This window comes from Carassius auratus, chromosome 9 (assembly GCF_003368295.1).
Source record: "Carassius auratus strain Wakin chromosome 9, ASM336829v1, whole genome shotgun sequence".
NCBI lineage: Eukaryota > Metazoa > Chordata > Actinopteri > Cypriniformes > Cyprinidae > Carassius > Carassius auratus.
The window spans coordinates 19,451,997-19,476,502 of record NC_039251.1 but is presented as its reverse complement, the minus strand read 5'-3'; the positions used below and the strand labels follow the sequence as shown (position 1 = coordinate 19,476,502).

Genomic DNA, 24,506 nt, shown 5'->3' with positions numbered 1-24,506 from the left:
GAGGTTATACAACACACAGTTGCATAACTATTTCTTCAATACTCAAGAGTTGGCCAAATCACTAGTACAATCTTAGAAAATAAAAGATAATAATAAAAAAGTCAATGAAAGTCTAAGACTGAGGACGTTACCCTCCCCATGAACAGTAAATATATTATAAGTAGTCAATGTTGACAGCAAAGCACAATTCAGTAAAGAAAAGAGCTCAAGTGTGTGGTTTTTCATGATTCTGGCACACAATACAGACCAGTACTTCTCAATAATAATACAAAAAAAAATCTTGCAGAGTTGATGCCAGTTGGACTCTGTTGCACCATATTAGCACAGTTCTGTGCCTGACACTGAGATGGTGTGACAAACTAGACATACAAAGCACAACAAGGCAGTTACGAATGAATGGACTATGAGATCCGATACAGATGAATGAAAGAGCTAAACATGACACTGAATGAGTGACTGATGAATAGCTGCTTCTCTCTAGAACACAGTCCTACAAAAAAAAAATACTACAAAATTAAAGGGATAACCCAAATTCTGGGGAGTGCTTCTAATGTGCTATGGGATATGTCTGATTGAACACACATACTCAAAAAAAAAAAAACTGAATAAGGACAAGAGAAAACAGTCTAGAATCTACAACTACAAAAGACCTTAAAGACGACAAGCAAATGTTTTGAGTGTCCAAGAGAGAAAAAGATGATGAAATGTAAACATGTTTGGTTGCATGTCCACTGTAAGCTACTGATGCTGTCTTTTGAGACATGCCTGCAAGACTGTACCATCACAAAACAAAGCCACTTTGAGACAAAGCACATGCGTGAATGTAGCTGATGAATGACGCCATCCCCGACCTCAGGCTCTGGTTAGAAGCCAAAGTCAAGCACAATCTGATCCTCGAAGATGGCGATCAGCAGCATAATGCCAAACCCTGTGAGCATGCCCAAATTCTGCAGGACAAAGTGACCCATCTCACAGCGCTTGTGCTCCTCACTGTCACCATGAAGCATCTCTGGCAACTGAAGAACAAGAAGAGGAATTTCATAGTGTTAAAGCGAAGAAATAAAATTCTACAGCGACAGCTCACAACAAACACAAAAATCTAAATAAAAAAGATCTAAAAATTAACTATTTGTGAACCGTGTCGATTCCAGCATTCAATTTACAGACTGGTTTAAATTTTTCACACCTGTTCGCAATGGCAAATTAAAATATGTATTGCAATATAACCTTTGTGCATCTTCTGGAATCATACTGGATTTGGATGTTAGACATAGTATATAGTTAGACATAGTATATAGGTGTAAAACCCAATATATACTGCATGCTGCAGTTTTGTGACAAAAATAAAATATGTTGGGACAAAAATGCTTCTATTATAATCAGCAATGTGTCAATAGTGTAAATAATAAATGTATTGTGCAGTGTAGATAGCTTTGTTGATTATAATTATTTAATTGTTCACAGAAGTGTAAAACTCAGTGAGCTGCATGGATCAAACATTGAGAACATGCAGTGACTAACAACTTTGCTGATTATAATGGAAGTGCTCTAATATAATAAATAATATTCAATAATATTGTGCATCATTTATTTGAAACTTGAATAATTGTGCTTTTAAAATAGCACTAAATTAATTCACAAACATTTTTCAGCTTAGGCCATTCATACCCAATTTCTACATTATTAAACTCAAGATGTGAGGCTGTAGAATAAAAAATAAAAATTGGCAAAGGACTAGAGATGCTTTTTTTTTTACAAGTTCAACTTCTTTTAACAAACAATGACATGCGTGAGACACTGCAAAAGATATCAGACGTGAGTAAAATGCTCAAACATCCATCTAGAGCATGTTAACATAGAAAAACAATGGACCATCAGTGCGGTGGAATGCAAGGCTTAGGGGCCTTGCATTCCACCGCACTGATGGTCCATTGTTTTTGGCATGTAATAAATCATTTCAAGCAATCAATAATTATAACATATTTACGCAGCCCAACTGGCACACAGATAAATCCGCATTTTGCTTCTCTTACCATATCAACTAATGCCACATAGAGAAACATGCCAGCAGTAACAGCAAAGATCCAGCTAGTGACGTTGTGCGTGTACTGTCCCACAGCCGTGCCGATCACCATGCCGGCATAAGCCATCAGAGCAGAGAGGACGTTGTACACAATGGCTTGCTTCACTGACATTCCAGCCTTCAATAAAACGGCAAAGTCACCTGGAGGCAAACCGAATGTGCACTATTAATGTACAATAAACAATACATCAGTGTGGGTATAGTTAGTTTATGTGTGTGAGGTTCCTTCACGACCATTGGTTCTCTATAAACTGCATTCTGGACCTTTGCTCTGTGTCACCTGGCCCAATTAAATCAGTCATCAAAGGCAATTAATAGCACTGCAGGGTAGTAAAAAAACTCTTTATTATAGCGGTCTTTCTCTAGCCACAACATGGGGAGATAGATTCTCAGACAAAATAAAAAGAACTGCTCCATCAAACGTTATTAGTGTTTGAGGAATCAAGTCCCATCACCCCCACTGGATGGCAGACAGTAAAAGGTAAACAACATCAAATGCAAAGTGATCATTGTAACATCAAAGACATACTCTGTTTATGTTACTTCTTCTGTGGTACTATAATGTCTGGTTCTTTTGTTTAAACCAAAAGGGGAATTTAAAAACTAGTGGCCCTCTAGACAGCAAACTCAAAACTTCATAAAAGCTTTACTGTGTTTTAAAAGTTTTATGTACTGCTGTGTCGTATTCGTTCACTGTTTGTTTGTTTTATTCATTTTAAACATGAAAAGGAGAGCATAGAAAAACAGCTGGAGCTCTTCGCCTTGATGTTCCAGAGTTGATGTAAATCGATAAAGGAGACATCACTGGCAATAAAACCTGCAGACTCAAAACAGGACCACCACATCACCCTAAAGCTAAGTCTGACCATTCTCACTGACGTTCTTTTTTGCCACATTTTTTCAGGGTTGAGGCCCCGTTTACGCCAAAAATGATGTTACCAAGGATAAAGTTCTAATAATTATTCTAAATTCTATTAGAATAAGGGAATCCACACCATAGTGATAACGAAAATGATACAGAGGAACGATATTGTTAAATTAACTTTCAGAATGTTTTTATAAATGTAACTTTCAGAATGTAATAAAAACACTGACAGCCAATCAGAATCCACTTTAAAGAGCTCAAGCGTTTAAAGCGACAAACATGACGAACAGAATATTATTGTTCATTAACGTGAACATTAATATAGTTTTCATTCTTGGTGTGGACAGGCTTTTACTTTTTATCTTGTACTGCACAAACATTTGACAAATGTTAAAAAAATGGATGTGCTCTTTCAACATTTTGTCAGTAGACAACTTGACCACTTACCTAGTTCATGAGGCAGTTCGTGACAGAACACAGCCACTGAAGTACTAATGCCACCAGTAATATTAGCACTGAAAGCAGCACCTGTAGGTGACAAACGCAGTTCCTCAGATACAGAAACCCTTTTAATTCAAGACAAACAAATCTGCTAATGTTTTCAATGTAGAGGAACTGACCTATAGCAAGTCCATCACTAAAGTTATGCATGCCATCTCCCATGATGACCATCCATGCTATGCTGGCGATGCCCGCATCTTTCATTTCCTGGTCAGAGTGACAGTGTCCATGGTGGGAGTGACCATGGCCATGTCCGTGTCCGTTCCCGTGTCCATGATTTTTTGATTTTGCCTTTGGTTTAGTGTCCTCTTCTGTTTTTACTGGCTCCTTGTAGGGGTGATCTGAATCAGGGATGGAGAGTGGCATTTTGCTGGGTGAATCCAAAGGCTGCAACTCTGTCATCTGAGTGTCATTGTGTCCGGTTTCACACGTTGCACCTTCTCCTGCATGAAAAAAGAATGGAAGGAGTTATTCCAGTGTCTGTACACTGGCTGAATTGTTCAGACTCACAATTGACTCAACCCCATTGGTCTCAGTCTTGTCTTACTAAACCATCGCTCAGACTCAAATAAATTGATATCAACTACAACGCTGAGCTACGTCTGAAGTTTGTTCTTCTAACATCCTTGCAAAAGTTCAGTACATTGGAAGAGACTCTGAAACATCTCCTGGGTATCAAAACTCACACCTTTACTTAAAAGCCACATTAAGTGTGCAGGGAATTGATGAAGAACCCACCCTCTGTTAGAGACTTCAGATGGAGCCACTCTGCATCTGAACGCCTGTTGAGTTTGTGGTCTGACAACTTCCTCCCAATCTTTGCCTGCTCTCCTTTCTTCTTCCTCTGGCAGAGGCTTCCCTGTGGAAGCAAGCACCTTTATAATTACTAGGTTCTGAAAATAAAATCCAAGTTTGTTTTGCTGCGCACTAAAAGCCCACCTATCTGAAGCAATTATGGATTATATTTTAGTCTTCCATAGCTCTTAGCTCTTTCAGTCCTGAACAAGCATGTGTGAAGTAAAAAACAGCTTACTTGCCACTTTTGAAAGATTTCTAACTCCTGTGTTTAAACACCTGTGTTTTCCTGTGTTAAAAGCATTGTGGTGCCTCTCACCCTTTGGTCCCTGTAGTGTTTGAACATGCCAATGCAGTGTTCAATGATGAAGAGGAGGTAGATTCCTGCTAGTGCAGTCAGTCCTTTCCAAACTCCATCAAACTTAGTCAGAAAAAATTCCTCAGGTTCTTCCTCCGCGTGTCCTCCATGGCTGTGATCATGGCCATCTTGAGACTGTAAGGCATAAGAAAGGTTTGATTCCTTGGGCTGTGTTGTTTGTACCTTTGCAACGGTTAAATCTTTGTTTGCCCCAAAAGAGTGAACTCACATGAGGAAGCAGATGCAGTAAGGCATCACCACTGAGGGTTCCCACTGCCAATGCAACCAGGAAGGTCAAGAGAAACTTGAAGCAGGACTGGTTAAGGATGGGCACCAGAACAACACCCAGCAGAGACAGGAGGCTGATGATGGTGATTGACACGAAGCCCCACATCCAGACCCACACTGCAGAAATCAGTGGATTAGACTGGGAATCTTGTCACTGGACTCAAAGAGTTTCAACTAAGGTAACTAGCAACATTAAACTTGTTTTAATATGTCTTAGCAATGATTCTAAACCATTTTCTATGTCCATTTACCCTCTCTATAAGCTAGCAAACTACACAGATAATGAGAATTGTAGATGAGTGAAAATATTTTGTAAATTCAGAATTATACTAGTACAGGACCACTTATACCTGAAGATGTTTCATCTTGTACTTCAGCCTCAACGTGGTGATAATGAAGGATGCAGAAGCGTCTGTCTATCTGATAGAGCAGTGCTGGACATAAATAGTTGAATTGCGCTGGAGATATGAGAGAATCCGAGCTCAGTCCGTATTGGTGTAGCAGCTCTGTTAAATTCAGACACTGAGGGAGAGACATACAAAGAGTTTTACTTTGATTCATTGCTTGATTCTCCTTTATTCTCGATACTCCAGCAGATGTGGTGTATGAGCATTAATCTGTTATTTTAACATTAAACGTTAAATTGGTTTATAACTGTACTCTGCTGATTCCAATAAACTATGAACTATAGCAACTATGAACCACGCATTATAACATAGATACCCTGCTTAAAGCAAGTCATCTAAAGTTTGGCAGTAACTATTTATTTACAAAAGAAGTGCTTTGATACCACAAAGCGTTTCTAAAATTTAGACTAATCCCTGATTAGACCAACTAAGAGAAACCATTTCAAATGATTCTTGGGGCACATATGAAGGGCAAAGCCATATAAACAACCACATAAGACAAACACTAAGATGTACCTCCTCGTGTTGGTGAAGAACACCATGTGCATGTGATTTCACAGACAGGTCTTCTCCTGGAACCGCTCTCCTGCTCCGCTGCAGCTGAATAGAGCTGTGATCCTGGCTGCTATTGTCATGGTCATATTTTTTTGTATCCAGCTCGCCAGCCTGAGTAACACTGATGCTGGTCTTGTTGCGGCCTCGATTAGCTCTGGCTTTAAGTGGTCTGCTCTTTCTTCTGGGTTGTGTGGTGGGTTGCTCAGTTAGGGCAGAAGGCTGTATTCTGGGTGTGAGATGAGGGGTTGCTGTGTTCTGCTCCACGCTGTCAGGACCATGGAGATGATTGTGGTGATGGTGGTCATGATGATGGTGGTTTTGGTCACTGAGATCATTATTTTCTTGTGCATGTTCACTACTCTTTTGCTCAAGTTGGCCATGGTCATCTTGAGTATGAGGACTGTCCGTAACATCCCTGTGGATATGTTTGCGATCACTGTCTTTCTCATGTTCATGGTCATGATCATGGTCGTGGTGATCATGTTCATGATTATGGTGATCATGTTCATGATCATGGTGATCATGGTCATGGTGATCATGTTCATGGTCATGATCATATCCCCCATGATCATGTTCCTCAGATCCACTGTGAGTGGTGCTTTCGGCTCCGGTGCCAAGTGTTTTGCTGCATGGTAGCTCCTCGGCAGAGCCGTGTTGTTCATTCTCATTGTGGGAATGTTGATGGGTCTTGTGTGAGATGTGGGGCTTCTGATGTAGATCCGGTTGGTCAGCTGAATGCGAGTGCAGACCTTCCTGAACCTCCAGAACATCTAAGTGTGCCACATGATCGTGGCCCAGATCTTCATGCTCCAGCCCAACCACACGCACTTTGCCCAGCCCTAAACTCAACAGCAGACTTTGTAAGCCTTTAAAATCCAGACGATCCTTGTGGCCGTATCGACAGAACAACTTCTGGATGTAGTAACGCTGCTCGCTCTCTGCAGTTTCGCCATGGCTGCTGTGCACAAAGTGGTCTGATAAACCTGCGCAGGACAATTCAGAAATTTGCAGGTCACTGTGAACATGGTCGTGGTCACCGTGGTTGTGCCCGTGGTGATGGTGGGACCCTCCTTCATGGCAGTGACTGCACTGATGGTACAGCAGGGTCAGCACGCAGAGAAAGCAGAATCTGGTATGTGTGTGAACTCTCATTATCTCCTCGCTTAGAAACCTCTGTTGAGAAACAAAAATCCAACTCAATAAACCAGAAATACATCTAAATTATTTGGTCACGCTTTATTTTAAGGTCCAATTCTCGCTATTAACAAACCATTAACTATGACTTCTGCCTCAATAACTCCTAATTTGCTGCTTATTAATAGTTAGTAAGGTAGTTGTTAAGTTTAGGTATTGGGTAGGGTTAGGGATATAGTATATGGTCATGCAGAATATGTGCTTTATAAGTACTAATAAACAGCCAATATGTTAATAATAGGAATGCTAATAAGCAACTAGGTAATAGTGGGAATTGGTCCCTATATTAAAGTGTTACCAAATTGTTATTCAAAAATCAATAACGCTTAATGACGAACATTACATTAACAGACAGGAAAAATGGTGTCACCATAATGTTTCAACAACAGTTATGGACTTTTATGGTAATCATCTAACCCATCTAGTTATTTTTATTGTTGGGCTTTTTATTTTTATACTCTGATGTTATTAGGAAGAAAAAAACTTTCAGTCATGCTCATCTTTGGTAGTAACTCCTCTGAAGGCATCTTAAGTAAAACAGTTTCATTTTTAAAGTAGTATGTACAAAAGACCCTAACCAAAACCTATTTTACAAAATGCAGATGTTTGCTGCACATAACCAACATTGATCACTTATTTGATTATTACAAATTCTAAATGGGTTTCCATCTTGAGAGTCATGTTATTGTAGGGTAATAATAAAATAATAATAATAATAAAACTAGATCTATTCCTTTTTCCAGGGGGCGAATAGATTCCCAGCTGGAGAAGTACTGAAGAGCCTTAATGGTCCCCCTACAGCAACTACTGTGAGCCTGGAGGGAAAAGTGTGATCAAACAAAACAGAGACCTCAGCATGAGAAAGAGTATTTTCTTCCAGCTGCATACAAGAGCCACAAATAAGAGAAATGTTTGTGAAATGGATCTGGGTGTGAGTGTTCCCAAAAGTTTTATTCCAAAAGCACTGCCATTTTTTTTTTTCTTAAGCTTGTACCGCATACTATATTCTGCTAATTTGTTATAGCAGATAAAGCCAATATTCCTTTTTCTAGAAATCTGTAGGGGTGTGACGGTTAGTATATAACCGTGAGACCGGCGGTTATAGTTGAACACCGTCATTAGAACTCTATAACCGCCAAAACCGTGTCATTAAAATATTTTTTACAAACATTTTTTATTATTACAATATATCGGGAGACATGGTTTTTACCACTTAATAAAGTTTTGTAAATCGTCAGACATGATTACCACTTCATAAAATTTTGCTTTGTAGAAAACCTTTCTTAAAAACGAATTTCGTTTTGTACAAATTTTATCTTAATTTTAATAAATGTTTCATCAACCAATTGCATGTATTTTAATAAATAAAAAGCAAATATAGCAGACAATGATAACCGTGACATGGAAGCGCCAGCGCGCCGCGTTCACTTGAACCGCACTGTGAACTAGCGCGCATCTCATCGTAAATGAAACTCAGCGTAGGCCTATGCCTCAGACATTAGCATTAAATATCTTTGCTGCATCCTTTCTAGAACAGACAATGTCTTTTTTTGCGGCTCGCATCAGCAAAGCACCGCAAAACAATCAGCGGATGGCGGGCGGGTGCGGCTTTGAAATTTGCTCAAAAAACTTTGGCGCGGATGATGAGTTTTGTGACAGAACTCCTTAATAAACTGAAATCTCTGCCCCTTTACCGATCAGAGCGCGCGCTGTCACGGAGTTAACCCGCTAACTCCAAGAACAACCAATTGACTCTACGGCAGATCCACTACCCCCGGTTCATAACGGTTATGTTATGAACCGTCACATTTGACTCACGTCATAACCGTCAACACCAATTCTGAAACCGGCACACCCCTAGAAATCTGGTATTTTAAAAACAATACGTAAACACAACAAAAAATGGATACCTACATTAAGAACAAAAGACATTAAAATGGGAGTCATAAGGGTCAATTTTTTCGAAATTGAGATTTATACTGATTAAATAAGCTTTCCATTGGTGTATGGTTTGTTAGGATAGGATAATATTTGGCTGATATATAACTATTTGAAAATCTGGAATCTGAGGGTAAAAAATCTAAATATTAAGTAAATTGCCTTTACAGTTTCCCAAAATGAAGTTCTTGGCAATGCGTATTACTAATCAAAAATTAAGTTTGGGTATATTTACAGTAGGAAATGTACAAAATATCTTCATGAAACATGATCTTAACTTAATGTCCTTATGATTTTTGGCATTAAAAATAATCTATAATTTTGACCCATTCAACGTATTTTTTGGCTATCGCTAAAAATATACCCTGGTGACTTAAGACTGGTTTTGTGGTTCAGAGTCACATATGCCTCAGAGTGTAAAATGTGAGGAATATATTGCAGTCAGATAATCATTTATCAAACATAACTTCCCTATTAGAAGGAATCATACATCCGCCAAACAAAAGTAGGGGGGTGCTCCGATCACGATCTGCCGATCGTTATGCGCATCTCGTCAGTAAAGCCGGTTTTCTAATCAGCGGTTAATTCCATCAGGTGCGTGATTTCACATAGAGCAGCTGTTACTAAACAGAGCCGTTGTTAATAGAGAAGATGCGCAAATCCACTTCATTTTCAGCGTTTTTTGGTTCATCTTCTCAGTTAACAACGGCTCTGTGTAGTAACAGCTGCTCTATGTGAAATCACGCACCTGATGGAATTAACCGCTGATTAGAAAACCGGCTTTACTGACGAGATGCGCATTAACGATCGGCTGATCGTGATCGGAGCACCCCTAAACAAAAGTCAATGCAAATTTGAAACTACATAAAGATCACAGCACTGGTGGGATACAGTGGAATCAAAATGGAAATAAATAGTTAGCTTTTTTATATGTCCTATAACAATTAGCTTACACAGATTTGCTATGACTTAAGATTTCTTGCGCAAAGGTTCTGAGAATAAAAAGACGACAAAAAAAAAAAATATATTAATCCCCCAACTGCATGCGAACAATTGCTAATCAACCACAGGGGGAAACTAAAACCTATAGCCCAAAAAAATGAGCCTTACATAAAATACAAAACAATCTAATTTATTGAATGATTCTTTAAGTCAAAACACCCTGTAAGCAGTACTTACGACAGCCTGTACTCCAGCTTGTTAAAGTGCGTGAACTCCTTCGGGAGATAGGATGGGGCATTGCTCATAATGTGCTGGCTCAATATGCTCCTTTTAAGTTATATGCCATCCCAAAAATGGCTGAACATGTTGTAAAAAAAAATCCTAAATCCAGCAAAGTCATGTGCTGCAGAGACATCATAAGACACTAGACAGGGTTTCTGCAGAATTTTTAAGCTCAAATTTAAGACTTTTAAAGACCTTTTTTAAAGACCTGCACAAATAAATTTGACACCATATGAGCAGGGTAGGGCAATGTCTATACTACCATATTAATATGTTAAATTATTTACAGTTTACATAATTTACAGTTTAGATTCATAAAAACAAAAAAAGTTTTATAAAATGCTAAACTTTACAGTTTAGCCTTTAAATTATTGTATTAAACAATTATTATCAATAAATTATTCTATCAATGAAATAACATAAATTATGGTTGTGCGGTATTACCAAAAGATATCTTTATAATTTACTGGGATTTTATCGATAACAATAATTAGACTACATTCAGCTGAGTGTGTTATTGCACTGATATACTGAAGACTACCGTGGACAGCTGACTCCTGAATTTTTTTATATTCTTCATATTTTGTGTGGTCAGTCCATTTTTTCTGTAATTACAATCTGTTGAGTCAAATTGTTGCATTTGGGCTGTTACCAAGCAAATTAAATCAGTATCAACACACATTTTCTGCCCTATAACTTGAATTATCTTATAATTCTAAATGCATTTTAATTTCCAGTTTATTTTAAGTAAGAATTAAACCTAATCCTTAAATGATTTGTTGAATCACCAATCCTTGCTGCAAATTTAGTGCAATACAGAACAAATGCATGCTGTATCACAACAGATGATACTCTCTGTTCAGACATCATCTGTTCTTGTCAGCAGGGCCATCGTCTGGACAGAGTCATGCTTTTTGAACACGGTGTTGTGTTTGGATGGTAATGGGAGGGATGAACTGAAAGCTCATTTTTCCATAAGCACCCGTTATACTTAGCCATGAATGAGAAGAGCAGTGTGCCATTTAGTGTCCTCACACACTCAGGGTCTCAGGGATTGTGGCTGAGATTCTTCTTATTGCTGCATGTCTGTGATGACCTTCACTAAAAACCATCCAAAGAGGCCAAGATATGGATGATCCTACCAAAGAATATTTACTTATATTTATTTATTGTATTAGCATCTCTAATATCCCTGTATATTATTACACTGTGATCCACCTTTGGCTATAAAAGTCTGAGCAGAAAACAAAACTAATTAAAGGGATAGTTCACCCTAAAATTAAAATTCAGTCATTATTTACTCTCCCTCATGTGGTTCTGAACCCTAAAAACTCAAGAGTTTCCCATCTCGGGGTAAGTCAACCCAGAGTTCAAGTTTCAACTCAGAGTTGGTTGAACCTCCTTATTGAAACAGGCCCCTGGTTTCTAGAAAACCCCAAACCATGATATGGCAAAAAAAAAACAAAAAAAACACTGGGTGAACTCCAAGTGACACAGGCTTTGATGTGCTGAATTAATTATGTAACCAGCTTCAACAAAACTTAAAAAAAATTAGAAACTGACAACCTATATTTTACTACATTTACAATAGCAAGTTGTACCCAGTATCACTCTTCACAGAATCCATTCCTGGAATGAACTGACAGGCTTCCCCACAAACTGTTATTATACATTAACCTGAGCCTCTGAGCAACAGAGGAAGAAAGAGAGCCCTTAAGATGCATCATATGACTCTCACAAGGCTTCTGCCAAGACTGAATGTCTCTCATAAGTCAGGCGTGAGTCCACCTCCGGTAAATTCCTGTTTACAATCTAGCTTACTGTAAGACAGATGCTGGGCTAAACAGGGTTACAATGGGACTTGTCTGGATCAAATAAAGCAGCTTTTACAACAGCAAACAACTTTGTGGCGATCTGGCTAATAATCCCCTCTGATTTATGTCTGTGCCAACACATTTAGTGGTCAGTCAGTGTGAATTTTAGCAGGCTGGAGAACAATTCTATGACCTGTGACTTAGCCAAGCAATAAGGGAGAACATTTCTTCAACCATAAACTCTAGATATATAATCTGTCCTTGATAAATTGATGCATTCAATAAGTCATATTTCACATTGTATGTCAGGAGAAGCATCAAGGCTTGGGAGATGAGCAGATGCCACACAGCAGATGGGAACTACATGTTTGCCAGCACAGGGCATTCTGGGAAATGACAGATATATCGCTGCACCAGGACCAGGATCTTGGTCCAGCGAATGTAGACTACCAAACAAAAACATCTAAAAAGGTCTTTCAAGAAGTATATAGTCCAAACAAGATGGTCCAGCACTGGTTAAATGGGCATGAGTGTGTGTCTGGGTGGAGTCAAGAATCAAAGCCTCAAAAAGCATGACCTCTTGACTCCAAACACACACACACCTCTAAAATAAATAGACACTCCAGAAGGTCCATAACAGCATGTCAATAAGTTCATGGAGGACCTGCACTCTAATGCACGGTAGTACCATGGTAAGGTTTGTTGAGACAAATGTACGATGATTGTAAGATGACAAGGACTGGCTTTATACTAAGAACAAACAAATGTTTTCACCCAAATCACAAAACTTAAAACGGTCACCAGTCCATAAACATGCTTATTTTGATCATATACTGATTAACACCTCATAAAAACATTCAGAACGGCTGAAATCACACAAAGAGAGAGCAAATAACATCAGTTGAGTAACCTGGATTAACCTAGAAAAATTTAGGGAGTGGGTTAGGTTAACTTTAACAACGATACCAAGTCAAATACACATTAAACAATCAATCCAAAACACTCCAAGCAAAACAGGCGGCAACTTTCGAAACCACCAACTCCAAAACAAGTTAATCACCTTTAAGTGTTGCCGTCGCCTTGCTAAACTTCTGATCCTCACATAACTAGGACTGGCTTTTGACTGTCTATCCCAATTGAAAACGTGCCGTACCGATCAGTTTAGGATGTGCAGATCTGGCTGCAGCTTACCTCTTTCTGTCTCAACAGGAGTTGGAGGAACAGGTCATTCGCTGTCAACTCAGGCAAGGACCGCTCTTCTACAACAATATGGAATGAGGTTTGATGTTTTGAACTCAAGTATGGGGATTTAGTGCAGAGGGGAGGGTGTACGGGACATGTGTGTTTGTAAGTGTTGGTAGGTGGGTGTGTAGTGGGTGGAGGGAGAGATTTGAGCTAATCAGGCCTTAAGTAGCCATCAAATAAAATAAAATGAAAATTTACAGTAAACGGTGATTTTACAGAATAGGGATCCTGACACATCAATATGTTTAAGGAACACTTATGAAGTCTTTCTGGTTACTTTAACCAAATATTCCAACAAAGAACTGACCATTAAACTGCTTTTTTTTGTTTGTTTGTTTACATAGCCAAACTTCATATTTCACCAAATGGCCTAAATACAAGCAATTTTTTCTCTAGGCTTTCGGTTAACAGTGCCAAACTACAGCCAACTGCATGCGATTCAGCTCAACAGCTTCTGTAAATTGGCTTCAAAAGGTCAGCAGCAGATCCTAAATATTATTAGGAAGAAGCCAGCATACGTAATGGTCCAGCATTTTCATGGACAATGCAGGAAAGAACCGATACATTTCTGTATCGATATGTACCAATACAAAAAGTTTGACTGCTATGATAATTCCTAATATGCTTCATCTGGCACCAAATAAAATTATGTAAATAAATTCATAAATAATGAAAATTATGCCTACTATGAACCACTACAATGAAGGAATTATACGTGCCAACTCTTTTGTAAAAATGGGAAATATAACGTTCACAGTTATTACAAAAATAAATAAACAAAATGCATGTGTGCCATGGATGGAAAACATTTTACTATGTCTTTAACATTAGGTAGGACATCTAGAAATGATGTGTGTCATATGACTGCAATTTATCATCTTAAATGTGTTGGCCAATACTCATATAGCTGCCCATATATTGTTCATCTCTCAATTTAAATAAGAATCCCTGAAGCATTCAGAGACGTAAACAATGTTACAAATCATCACACTAAAACTCCTGCAGCTAGGCTTAAGAATAGCTTCTGCAACAAGAACAGGATGTTACATCAGTTGGGGAGTCAAGCAACATGTACTGTTAAGTAGGTGGTTCAAGATGAATATGCATGCCAATAATGCAGATGTTCAAGACTTAATATCTAAGTGAACTCTGAATTAGGGGTGTGCAATATGATGATTCGTGGATGAATGAAGAAATCAATCGTTTGAAGAATCAATTTTTTGTGTATCCGTCTCAATATACCGTACAATGCAACATACTGTGCATTCAGTGTAAACGGCAGAGTTGCACTCACAGGGCACTACACTTTTTAGCAAAATTACATTTGCAAAATTAAAGAAGGAAGTTCATGTGAGATTTCAGGCTCTGTGTGTTGCCTATTGTAAAATAATCTTATTCCTAACTACAATATAGAGATTATTATTACTGTGCTACATAATAGAGAGTCTACTGAATACACATGGCCTCTGAACACTCAAAGATATATAAACCCTGCATACTTTACCTGATTCTTTTAGTCTTGAACAACTAAAGAGTCGCCTGGAATAGACCACAGGCTTTTTATGCATAATTAAACCACCACACGATGTGCCGTAAAACACATCAACTTAAGAGTTTAAAGGAACATTATAAAACACACATTTAAAGGAACCTGCTAAGGCCCCCTAAAATCTTAAAACTTATTTTCCTTAACGAGACCTCACACGCAGAGCTCATGTTAATTTAATCTCTCTGTTCAAGACTGTATGCTTAACAGCTCAGTAGGCACCTATAGCGGATCATGTGAACGATCTTATGCGCTGTTATTACCAAAAGGAAGTCTCGTTTGATTAAGACTAGGCATTTCATGATGAAATGCCAACCCATATTTGACAAATTATTTTTTAATGCTGGCCTATTAAGTGACTTTGTTTGAGACTGCTCATAAAAAAATAATTCATGTAAGATATTCAACTTTCAGAACAAATCAACGAGTTCACCATCAGTCCTGTCATCATTCACCTTCAAAATATCTTCTTATATGTTTCACAAAAGTAAGACTGTTGATTTGAATGGATTTGAGGGAACTAATACCCTTTAAAGCAATAGCACATAATCACTATCATCTAGTGGGACACTTGGGTTGTACCACAAAGTATCAGTGGTTAGTAGGGGTGTATGAAAATATCGATAGACATAAGTATCACGATATTTTGTTTGGCGATACTGTATCAATTCTCAAAAATTCAAAAATGTATAATTTCTAAATTATAACAATGATAACCAAATTAATAATATGTTATACTCTTGGGAGAAAGACATTGGAATAACAGTAACTTAAGAGGAGTGGAGTCATCCATGTAAAAATATTTTCTGTTATGTAAAGTTACCCTATTGGCAGGAATATGCGTGAAAAATATTGGTTCTTTAGAACAACCCTGAAAATTAGTAAATATATAAACCAAACACAATATTGTTGGAGAGAGTGTGGTCAATGTAATGTTGATTTGGCTCATGTCCTTTACACTTGCTCAAAAATCAAAGTTAGTGTGTTGGAATTAATCAAGCAAAATGAAGTTATTCAAGAAGAGATGGTTCGCATATGCTAATCAAATGCATTGAAAAACAAAAACCAAGCATGGATCTGGACTTGTACAATAAGATGAGGTATGGAAGTAATCTCTGTGATATATAATGCAGCCATATGGATATTTGTATGTATGTATGTATGTATGTTAACATGTATATATGGATTAGGGCTGGGATAAACGATTATTTTTTAAACGATTAATCTAGCGATTACTTTTTCGATGCTTCAATTAATCTAACGATTAATTTTTTCAGACCGATTCGATTTAGATTATCTCCCCAGTAATTGACTACTAACAATTTATGCATGTTGATTTACATATTTGAATGAAAAAAACATCAATTCCTTAACATTCTAATATATGTTTATTGCTCTTAAAATTACAAAATAAAAGACTGACTAATAATGCATTACTTTGCACTTGTATAGAGATAGCATTCAATTAAAACCTTGAAGCCTTGAAAACACATAGCTTACTGAAACAAGCTTACTGAACACATAGGGCCTAGCTTACTGAAAAAAAAGTTCTTCTTTCAGATGAAAATAACAACAACTTGATGTCTAGCATTCAATAAAAAAGGTCACCCAAAATACTTGTTTAGAGCAATTGAAAGAATACAGTAACCAATGTAAACTTTAAGCTAATACAACTAATACAGAGTACAATACTTAAATACAATACTTTAAGCTAATACAGAGAGTGCTTTTCCCCAAAAAAATTAACAGTGGGAGCCAGCAGCCTGTCATGGAGAAAAAAAAAAATCTCCGAATGCTCCACGTGAAACTTTGGCGTTCCGCCCTTTTTCTATAGTTTCTAATGATTTTGGTTAATATGCACGAGGGAGAGAGAGAGAGAGAGAGAGAGAGAGAGAGAGCAAGAGCGCTCGTGTAGTTTGAAGACTGTGAGTGCGCGTATATTCAGTGCACATAAGGTAAACGTTTTGCAAACATTTTTTAGAGAAATAAAAACAGGTCGACGAATCGATGCGCATATTTTGCGTCGCCGTATTTTTTGCGTCGACGTCATCGATGACCTTGACGCGTTGTCCAAGCCCTAATATGGATATATGTATGTATGCATATCAATGTAAGTAAGTACGTATGTATATATAGGTGTATATATGCTAAAGGTCTGTGTAAGAATGTATATATGCACAGTAGTGATGCGTGGGTCAGGGTTTTTTTCCAACCCGCTGGTCACGCTTTTATGAAATTATTTGGCCGGCCCCAGCCTGCCCAGCAAATAAAATAAAATTTCTTGACCCGCCCCGACCTGCGCATCGGGGACATCACGGAAGTTACGTTGCTACTTAGACCTTCGTTTGTTGACTTAAGACATAACACATAAGACACTCTTTTTTTTTAACCAACTGCTGGAAAAGAAATGGTCACTGAACGAATCAGTGAATGAATCATTTTGGTGAACAAACTGAAAATCAACAAATCTCTTGAAAGAATCAAAATTTCCACCACTAAATTCCATGAAACATAAATGGATTTTTAAAAAAAATTGTTTTTAGTGACCCGCTCCCCGCAATAAAGTGCCAATTTCTTAACCCGCCCCGACCCGACCCGCGAGTTATGAGACGACCCACGCATCACTAATTCACAGGCATATGCATATATATTTCCTTCCCTTGGTTTTTGTATTTTTTTTTCCACTGGGTATAGGAAAGGGGAGAGTAGGGGGAAGGAAAGGAGAAAGAAAGGAAGGGGAAAGAAAAAAAAAAGAGAAAAATATTGTGTCAACTCTGATATGTTAAATGTATGATCGTAATATGAAAAATGCCACAATAAAAAAATTGCAATATTAGAAAAAAAAAAAAAATGCAATATTGAGGTATATTTATTAAATGTGTACAAGATTCATGCCAGTTGTTTCATTTTGAGTTTTATCCCAACCGCTATATAGCATACTTCATACCTCTGAACTTAAACATTGACCGTGTGTGTTCTGCTCCTGCAAGGTTTGCTCCCGCAAACATTCTAACACTGCATGGAATTTTCGCATATCAGGGAGCCGCTATTAGTGGGGAGGATTTAAATTGTGAAAAAAAATGTAATGATCGCTCGCTCTGTTTACTTTCACTTTCCATTTTGCGATCACGCGCACTCTGTGTAAAGGTAGAGCATCTTATGACATAAGATATTTGTCAATGAGCTCCAGATCTGTTGAGTAGCAAATCCTCCACCATGGTCTTGTAGGTCATCCCCCTTATCGACCCATGATTAGTCAAATCTGACTCCTGGCAAGCACTTATTTTTCCTCCTTTACTCATACTGCTCAAAATCTGGTTCAATAGCGTTGAATGTTACAGGAACAAATTTATGCAAATGCAGATCCCACTGTGTTCTGGTTAATAAAGCTATATATTTCAGGGCCTGAATTTCGTTTCTTAAACTGGGGGAATTCCCCCCTTACATAGGTCACATGGTGGTGGGTTTATAGATTCTGGGGGCGGGGGCATGGGGGTTGGGAATAAATTGACACATAGGGGCTAAACTAATCATCTTCATTTATGTCTACAGATTTTAATGTATGGTGGTTTTCAAAACAGCTTTACAAAATTTGTCATGCTCTCATCCAAACTGACATCAAGAACTGCATTAAAACTATTTATAAATGCCTTTCAGAATTCCAGTTTCAGTTCAATTTCTTTCTGTTTTTTTTTTTTTTTTTTACTTTATACAAAATACACCATGATCTGCTTCAAACTGACATTAACAGTTTAAACTAATATATCTCACTTAAAGTTTTATTATTTTGAGTTGCTTTAAAGGTGCCATATGCAAAAATTGAGGTAAAAATATCCATAACATGACCTACACGCATCAAAAGAATAAGAAATAAGGGCGATGATGTCATTAAAAAAATGTCAAGTTATAGTGCTGCAGAGATATCAACCTTAATTAACATTAGCATTACTAGCCCCGGCCCGACAGGTGTCGTAATACCAGTTTCGGCCATGGGAGGCGATATGCGGGCAGCATAACCACCAGCCAACCTGCAATACACAAATAACTTGCACGGCTTGTGGGCGTGTACTTGAACCTGGTGTCAATCGTGTGGAAAGTACAGCCCACTAGTTCATTTCAGTTCAGTGAAGAGAGCGTCACCCGCTACAGGGAAACAACCGCACTCGGAAACACAAATCAAATTAACATCGGCACTGCTTTTAATCGCTGGATACAACTGATGGACCTGAAAGAAATGAGGTTCGACTCCAAACTTGCAACGTTTCTTTTGGATTGGTAAGTTAGATGCTGTTAGTATTTCGCTAGAAGTTTGTTTTATATGTTTGTGTATTTGTTTTCGGGAAGTTATAACATAGAAATGTATCGATTTTGAAAGCGATTTTGTGTTAGTTGTCGGTAGACTACGGCTCTGTGTAGTAACAGCCGCTCCACCTGAACCAGTGTTGCCAAGTCTGCGGTTGTTTTTCATGTCCGCGGTTTGAAGCAATCCCAATACCAATAACGTGATATTTAGCCCCTAAAATGCTAATTTTACCAGGGAAACCCTTCCCAAAAATTTATATTTTAACCCCGGGAAACAATTTTTATCGGGGAACCTCCCGGAAACGCGATTGGGCTAGTTTTGGACTAGTTTTAAGAAGCAACTGGGCAGGATTTGTTGTGAAAACCTGGCAACCCTGATCTGAACGCACAGGCTGGGGATATACTTCTAATTACAGGAGAGTCTTTACTGATGAGAGGTGCATGAAAATCGCATTCGATTTTTTGCACAGCCCTATTATTATATCATAACTAACCTGCTCTGTCTAGTCTGTTGGTCTCTGTGTCCTCTTTGCTTCGTGCTTTTTCTGTGCGTGAAAAAATTGATGTGTGGCGTGAAAGCGTGTGAAAAGAGTCAATTGCGTGTGTCTCACGGTGAATGCTTGAGAGTTGGCACATTAGTTCCCAAGCAGAATGAAGGACAGGTTGATTATTGCTGTTTATCGTTTGTATTAGTCTATGATGTGTCCCTGTTTGCGTACAGGGACATAAAAAATAAATTAAAAGTGATACGTGGACCAAGGTGTCTGAGATTGTTCATTTTAAGTAAAGGATCCTAATATTTCGTCCACAACAATATTTAATGAGGTTAACTTATAACTCCTTGTGGTTAGTCTGCACGAGATCAACAAGCTTGTTTGCTTTGCGGCCGCTTTAAATACAAAATAAGCATTCGATCTACGTCAGAGCGTCTGAGCGCTCACAAATCTTTCTTCAGCGTCGTGAGCAGAGTGGCCAGAGCGATTTTTGACGCTCTAGACGCCGGCGGTGTGAACGCACAGTTAGGCTTCGGCTATGGCTGTAGTGTTGTTGTGAAGGTAGGGGCGGAGCATAGAGACTATGCCGTTTCTCGTTTGTTACTCTAGCGTAGACCAATTCACTTTATTGAGGCATACTGCCCCCATCTGTTATGGAATGTGGAGTATGACTTGATTTTTTTTTGACAAACATTACAGATGGCACCTTTAAATTTAATGCCTTAATGAAGAAAGAATGTCTCACCTTTCTAAGATATAGCTCTTTTTGTCTAATGTTTAACCAAAAAAATCTGATCAGAAATTATCCTGATATTAAAGGGGAATTTTATTTTTACCTTTGCACTCAGTCTATCACATAAGGATAAAACCAGAAATGCTTACTTTTCTAATTAAACCTGACAGCAACAGATTATATATATATATATATATATATATATATATATATATATATATATATATATATATATATATATATATATATATATATATATATATATATATATACTAGGGGTGGGCGATATATCGATATGTAAAATATATCGAGATATTTTTTTAACATGATATGGATTTTGACATATCGTATATATCGATATTGTTTATATTTAATTCTAAATGATTCCGCCACTTTGCTTGTTTGCCTTCTCTGTGCTGTGCTCGCCCCCGCTCGCTCGCCCCCCGCCTCCTTGCTTTTGTCCCCTCTCCCCTCGCGTGTAAAGAACTATTCAAAAAAAAAAAAAAAAAAAAAAGTCACAAAAAAAACAAGGAATGGCAGGCAGATGTCTACTGTAGGGCCCAAAGATTTCCGCGATGCAGAAAACGCGGACGGAATCGCGGAATCCAGTCATAAAAACGGAATTTACAGTTTAACGCGGAATGTCACGGAATATGTAAAATTTTCGAATGAATTAATCAAAAGTAGGTCATGCACTAACATAAAATCGCGATATGGACTTATCTGCAAATATTAACCCGGAAAAGTCTATTTAAATATGAATCCTGCATGTTCTGCATGTCTGTGTTAATGAATGGAGCAGAAGCGAGTCTTCATTCATTAAACACACGGCGCGCGTGACTCTCCGGTGATTTAAGCATCTTTCATCTAACTAAATAAAGACGTGAACACATGAACAACATCTCCAGAAATGCACTGAGAGTCACTTCATGAGCATCTGACCGTTTGATTTGAGTAAAACTAGCGTCATATGACATCAGACTGTAGTATCACATACACAGAACTGTAACGATAAACCCGTCAAAATAAAAGTATTTGACAGAAATCTATTACTATTGTTCAGCAGAATGTACATAGCCCACTACTACTACTACTACTACTACTACTACAAATTTTTAAGGAATAATCACAAAACATTTCTTCCATGTTTTATTTTTAATAGTAAATCCTCTCTGTTTACCAAAAAACTAAGTTTGCTTGATTTTAAATAATTAAAAGATATATTAAATGAATGTTTTATGCCTTCATTTGATAACCAGAAAAATGTAAATACACAGAATTTCTGAAGGGAAAAAAACATTTCACATAAGGCTATTTTAAGATTTTTTTTAACTAATTAAGTAGTTTTTATGCATTTAAATAATTCCACATGCTAAAACACAGAATTAGGTAATAATAAAACATATGGTGAAGAAAAAAATAAAACGTTTCATAGGCCCCTAAACGTAATATTTGGCATATTTGTTTTTGCAGTAGTTTTTGGGGGGTTATTATATTAGATATCGAGATATATATCGTATATCGAGATATAGCAAAATATATCGAAATATATTTTTTGCTCCATATCGCCCAGCCCTAATATATATATATATATATATATATATATATATATATATTAACCAGCATTTTCACCTACATGGTCACCTGTTTATCCTCTATAATCCTACAATAAATATTATTTGATTATAATCAATAACAAGAATAATCTGTTGTAGCGAATGCAGTAAAGTCAACTTGAAGAATCCATATAATATCTGGATAAAGCTATGAGTTAGCATTCTTATTCTTCTTACTCACCTCAATGACAGTTTCTCAGCTGACACAGTGATCGTAGACAATCTGTCATCTTTGCTAATGCTTATTTCTGCTAAGGTTGTTTTGTGCACCTAATCCTAAAAGCCACTAATGGTTTAACAGCCAGAAGAAAATACCGTCACCACAACATTAATTGGCACCTCAAGAATTTTCACAATCCAAAGCCTTTAAGCTGAAATATCAAACACCTCGCCTCGAAAGTAGACCAAAGTCAGTCAAGGGAGGAGTGGAAAAGGAGTGGTCAAGTCTTCTCACACTAGACTAACAATCTATGCAAGCCATGGTAAATAGCACTCTTGCATCTATTGATCAAGTGGATTTTTATGAAGACGCACAAATATTCCACTTCATCTATTCTTAAATTCCACATAAATTTATTTTTACTGAATTTTTTTTTTTCAGATATGGTAACATTTTTGGAATGACCATTAAGTGAGAATGATACAGTAACTACCAGCTGGCCATCACAGACCCTCAGGCAGAACCGTGACAGAAATGCAATCCATCCAAAGTTCATCCATCCAAGCAAAACCACTGCATTATCAGCCGTCTAATACTATTAATGGTTCTGGTAGGTGCATATACTTCACCTTAAAAACAGGCTACATTGTATTTATTGAATCTTCAGAAACTCCACTGAGAAAAGACACTGGTTTTATGTAAGAAAAAAAATGAATATAATATATATATATATATTTTTTTTTTTTTTTTTTTGCCATGGCCACACTACTAAGTATATAAACACAACTCAGAGATTGCAGTGGAGGTGAATACAGTGCCCTTGACAAATTAACACTTTTAATGGAGTAGTATGGATTTAAATAGCTTAGATTTCCCATTTGCAAGCAAAGGCTCTGCATGTCCATGAACACCAGTTTCTGTGGTTAGACAGAGGAAGGTTTCTGCAGGTGTGCAATAACAGGAAAACATCATCATCATCATCACTGCAGCAGTACCTCAATTTGTCAAATATTGTCACACTTCCTGCGTTAAAATGTAAAGACTGGTATATTTTTCATGCTTATTCTATATCAGACTAGATGTTTATTAACACCCTTCTGATGTCACATTACAAAACAAACTGTGTTCCACTTTTAAATATAGATATTGGTTAGAAGACTGGTTTTTAGCAGGTCTTCCGGCTAAGGCTATGTTTTATAAGAGATTTGGATACTTTTTAGGTGGTAAGACTTGAATCTGCCAAGTGTTACTCAGAAATTATCATTTGGAAACATGTTGCATATTAACTATCAGGGTCTGAAAAATGCTGTAATGAAAAGTGCCATGAAGCATAATCTGCTTTATTTCACCATTCAAATAACACAACTCAAGTTTAACTGCCACTTTCATTTGGCATTGTAAACAGTGAAATTAAAGTATGAACCATGTTGAAACTTAAAAGAGAGCATATTAAACAGATTAATATTGTAGTCTATAATGTTAAACCAGTGTGAGACAATCTTCAAGACTATTACACCCTTAACTTCTGTACATGACTGATCCTGGAGCCCAAGCATGCGATTGAACCCCAAAATTCCCCTGGCTTCCACGACTAATTGAATCAAGATCAATTCCTACATGAACAAGTGCATATTTTATTAACACGATTCACAATAAACGCGTTCATTTACAGCAGCAAAACGCCATTAGTCGAACAGTAGCTTTAATAAGGTGCAATCGACGGAAGGATGATCAATCTAAACAGCAGCTGCTAACATTGCTAGCGCCGGAAGCTATAAAAACCAATAAAAATGTAAAACATTGCACGATTTTATCGTTAATCCCTGCTCTCATTGACCCATCTGAAGCTGCTCGGGTCCATGTTGTGGGAGTGTGTGAAAAACAAAGTGGGTTTTATATAGTTTACCTCACTCGAGTGCCGTGTGCATCTCCTCTCCGCTCGGTACTAAAACATTCACGCTGCGCACCGCACAAATCTCTGACCCCACTGCGGAAACGCCATTCTCAAAGCCACTTACGTACTTACTTGTTACGTTCTTTCATCCGTCTCCACATTTCAAGTAAAGTGTAACGCAATTTACGCAACGTGGTTCGAGCTCTGTGGCGCATGCTTCCGCCAGCAGACAGTCTGGGGCCAACCTGAGCTCGTGGAGGAAGCACGCGTCACACAAGGCTGTATGGTTAAAATAATCGTGACAACGCGGTAGACTCCCACATTGCGAAAAATCGTCTTTGATTATGTCATATGTAATTATGATAGTCTGAGTAACATCCACCACTAGATATGATGTCCACCGAAATGACTGCATCTTCCTTTTTAGCACCAAAGATCCCACAGATAACATGATTGTTACTGTATCTCTGTCTGCAAATAAAAACCAGACTATT

The 24,506-nt window shown here is 37.7% G+C and overlaps 1 protein-coding gene across 4 annotated transcripts; it reads right to left on the bottom strand.

Annotated features, from left to right (window-relative positions):
* Positions 1–733: 733 nt before the first annotated feature.
* LOC113108641 (zinc transporter ZIP10-like) lies at positions 734–24,208 on the bottom strand. 4 transcript variants are annotated; one of them, XM_026271887.1, is made up of 10 exons: positions 24,025–24,071; positions 5,814–7,025; positions 5,241–5,412; positions 4,832–5,007; positions 4,564–4,737; positions 4,188–4,308; positions 3,569–3,892; positions 3,396–3,476; positions 2,034–2,224; positions 734–1,016 (listed from the first exon to the last, which is right to left on the bottom strand). In XM_026271887.1, exons 2-10 carry the CDS (start codon positions 7,002–7,004, stop codon positions 864–866), a joined length of 2,583 nt encoding a protein of 860 aa, XP_026127672.1. In that variant the 5' UTR covers positions 7,005–7,025; positions 24,025–24,071; the 3' UTR covers positions 734–863. The 4 variants fall into 4 exon arrangements, with proteins under 4 accessions (XP_026127672.1, XP_026127670.1, XP_026127671.1 ...); XM_026271885.1 differs by lacking the exon at positions 24,025–24,071 and adding an exon at positions 24,145–24,208 and having other exon boundaries at positions 864–1,016; XM_026271886.1 differs by lacking the exon at positions 24,025–24,071 and adding an exon at positions 22,140–22,353 and having other exon boundaries at positions 864–1,016.
* Positions 24,209–24,506: the final 298 nt, after the last annotated feature.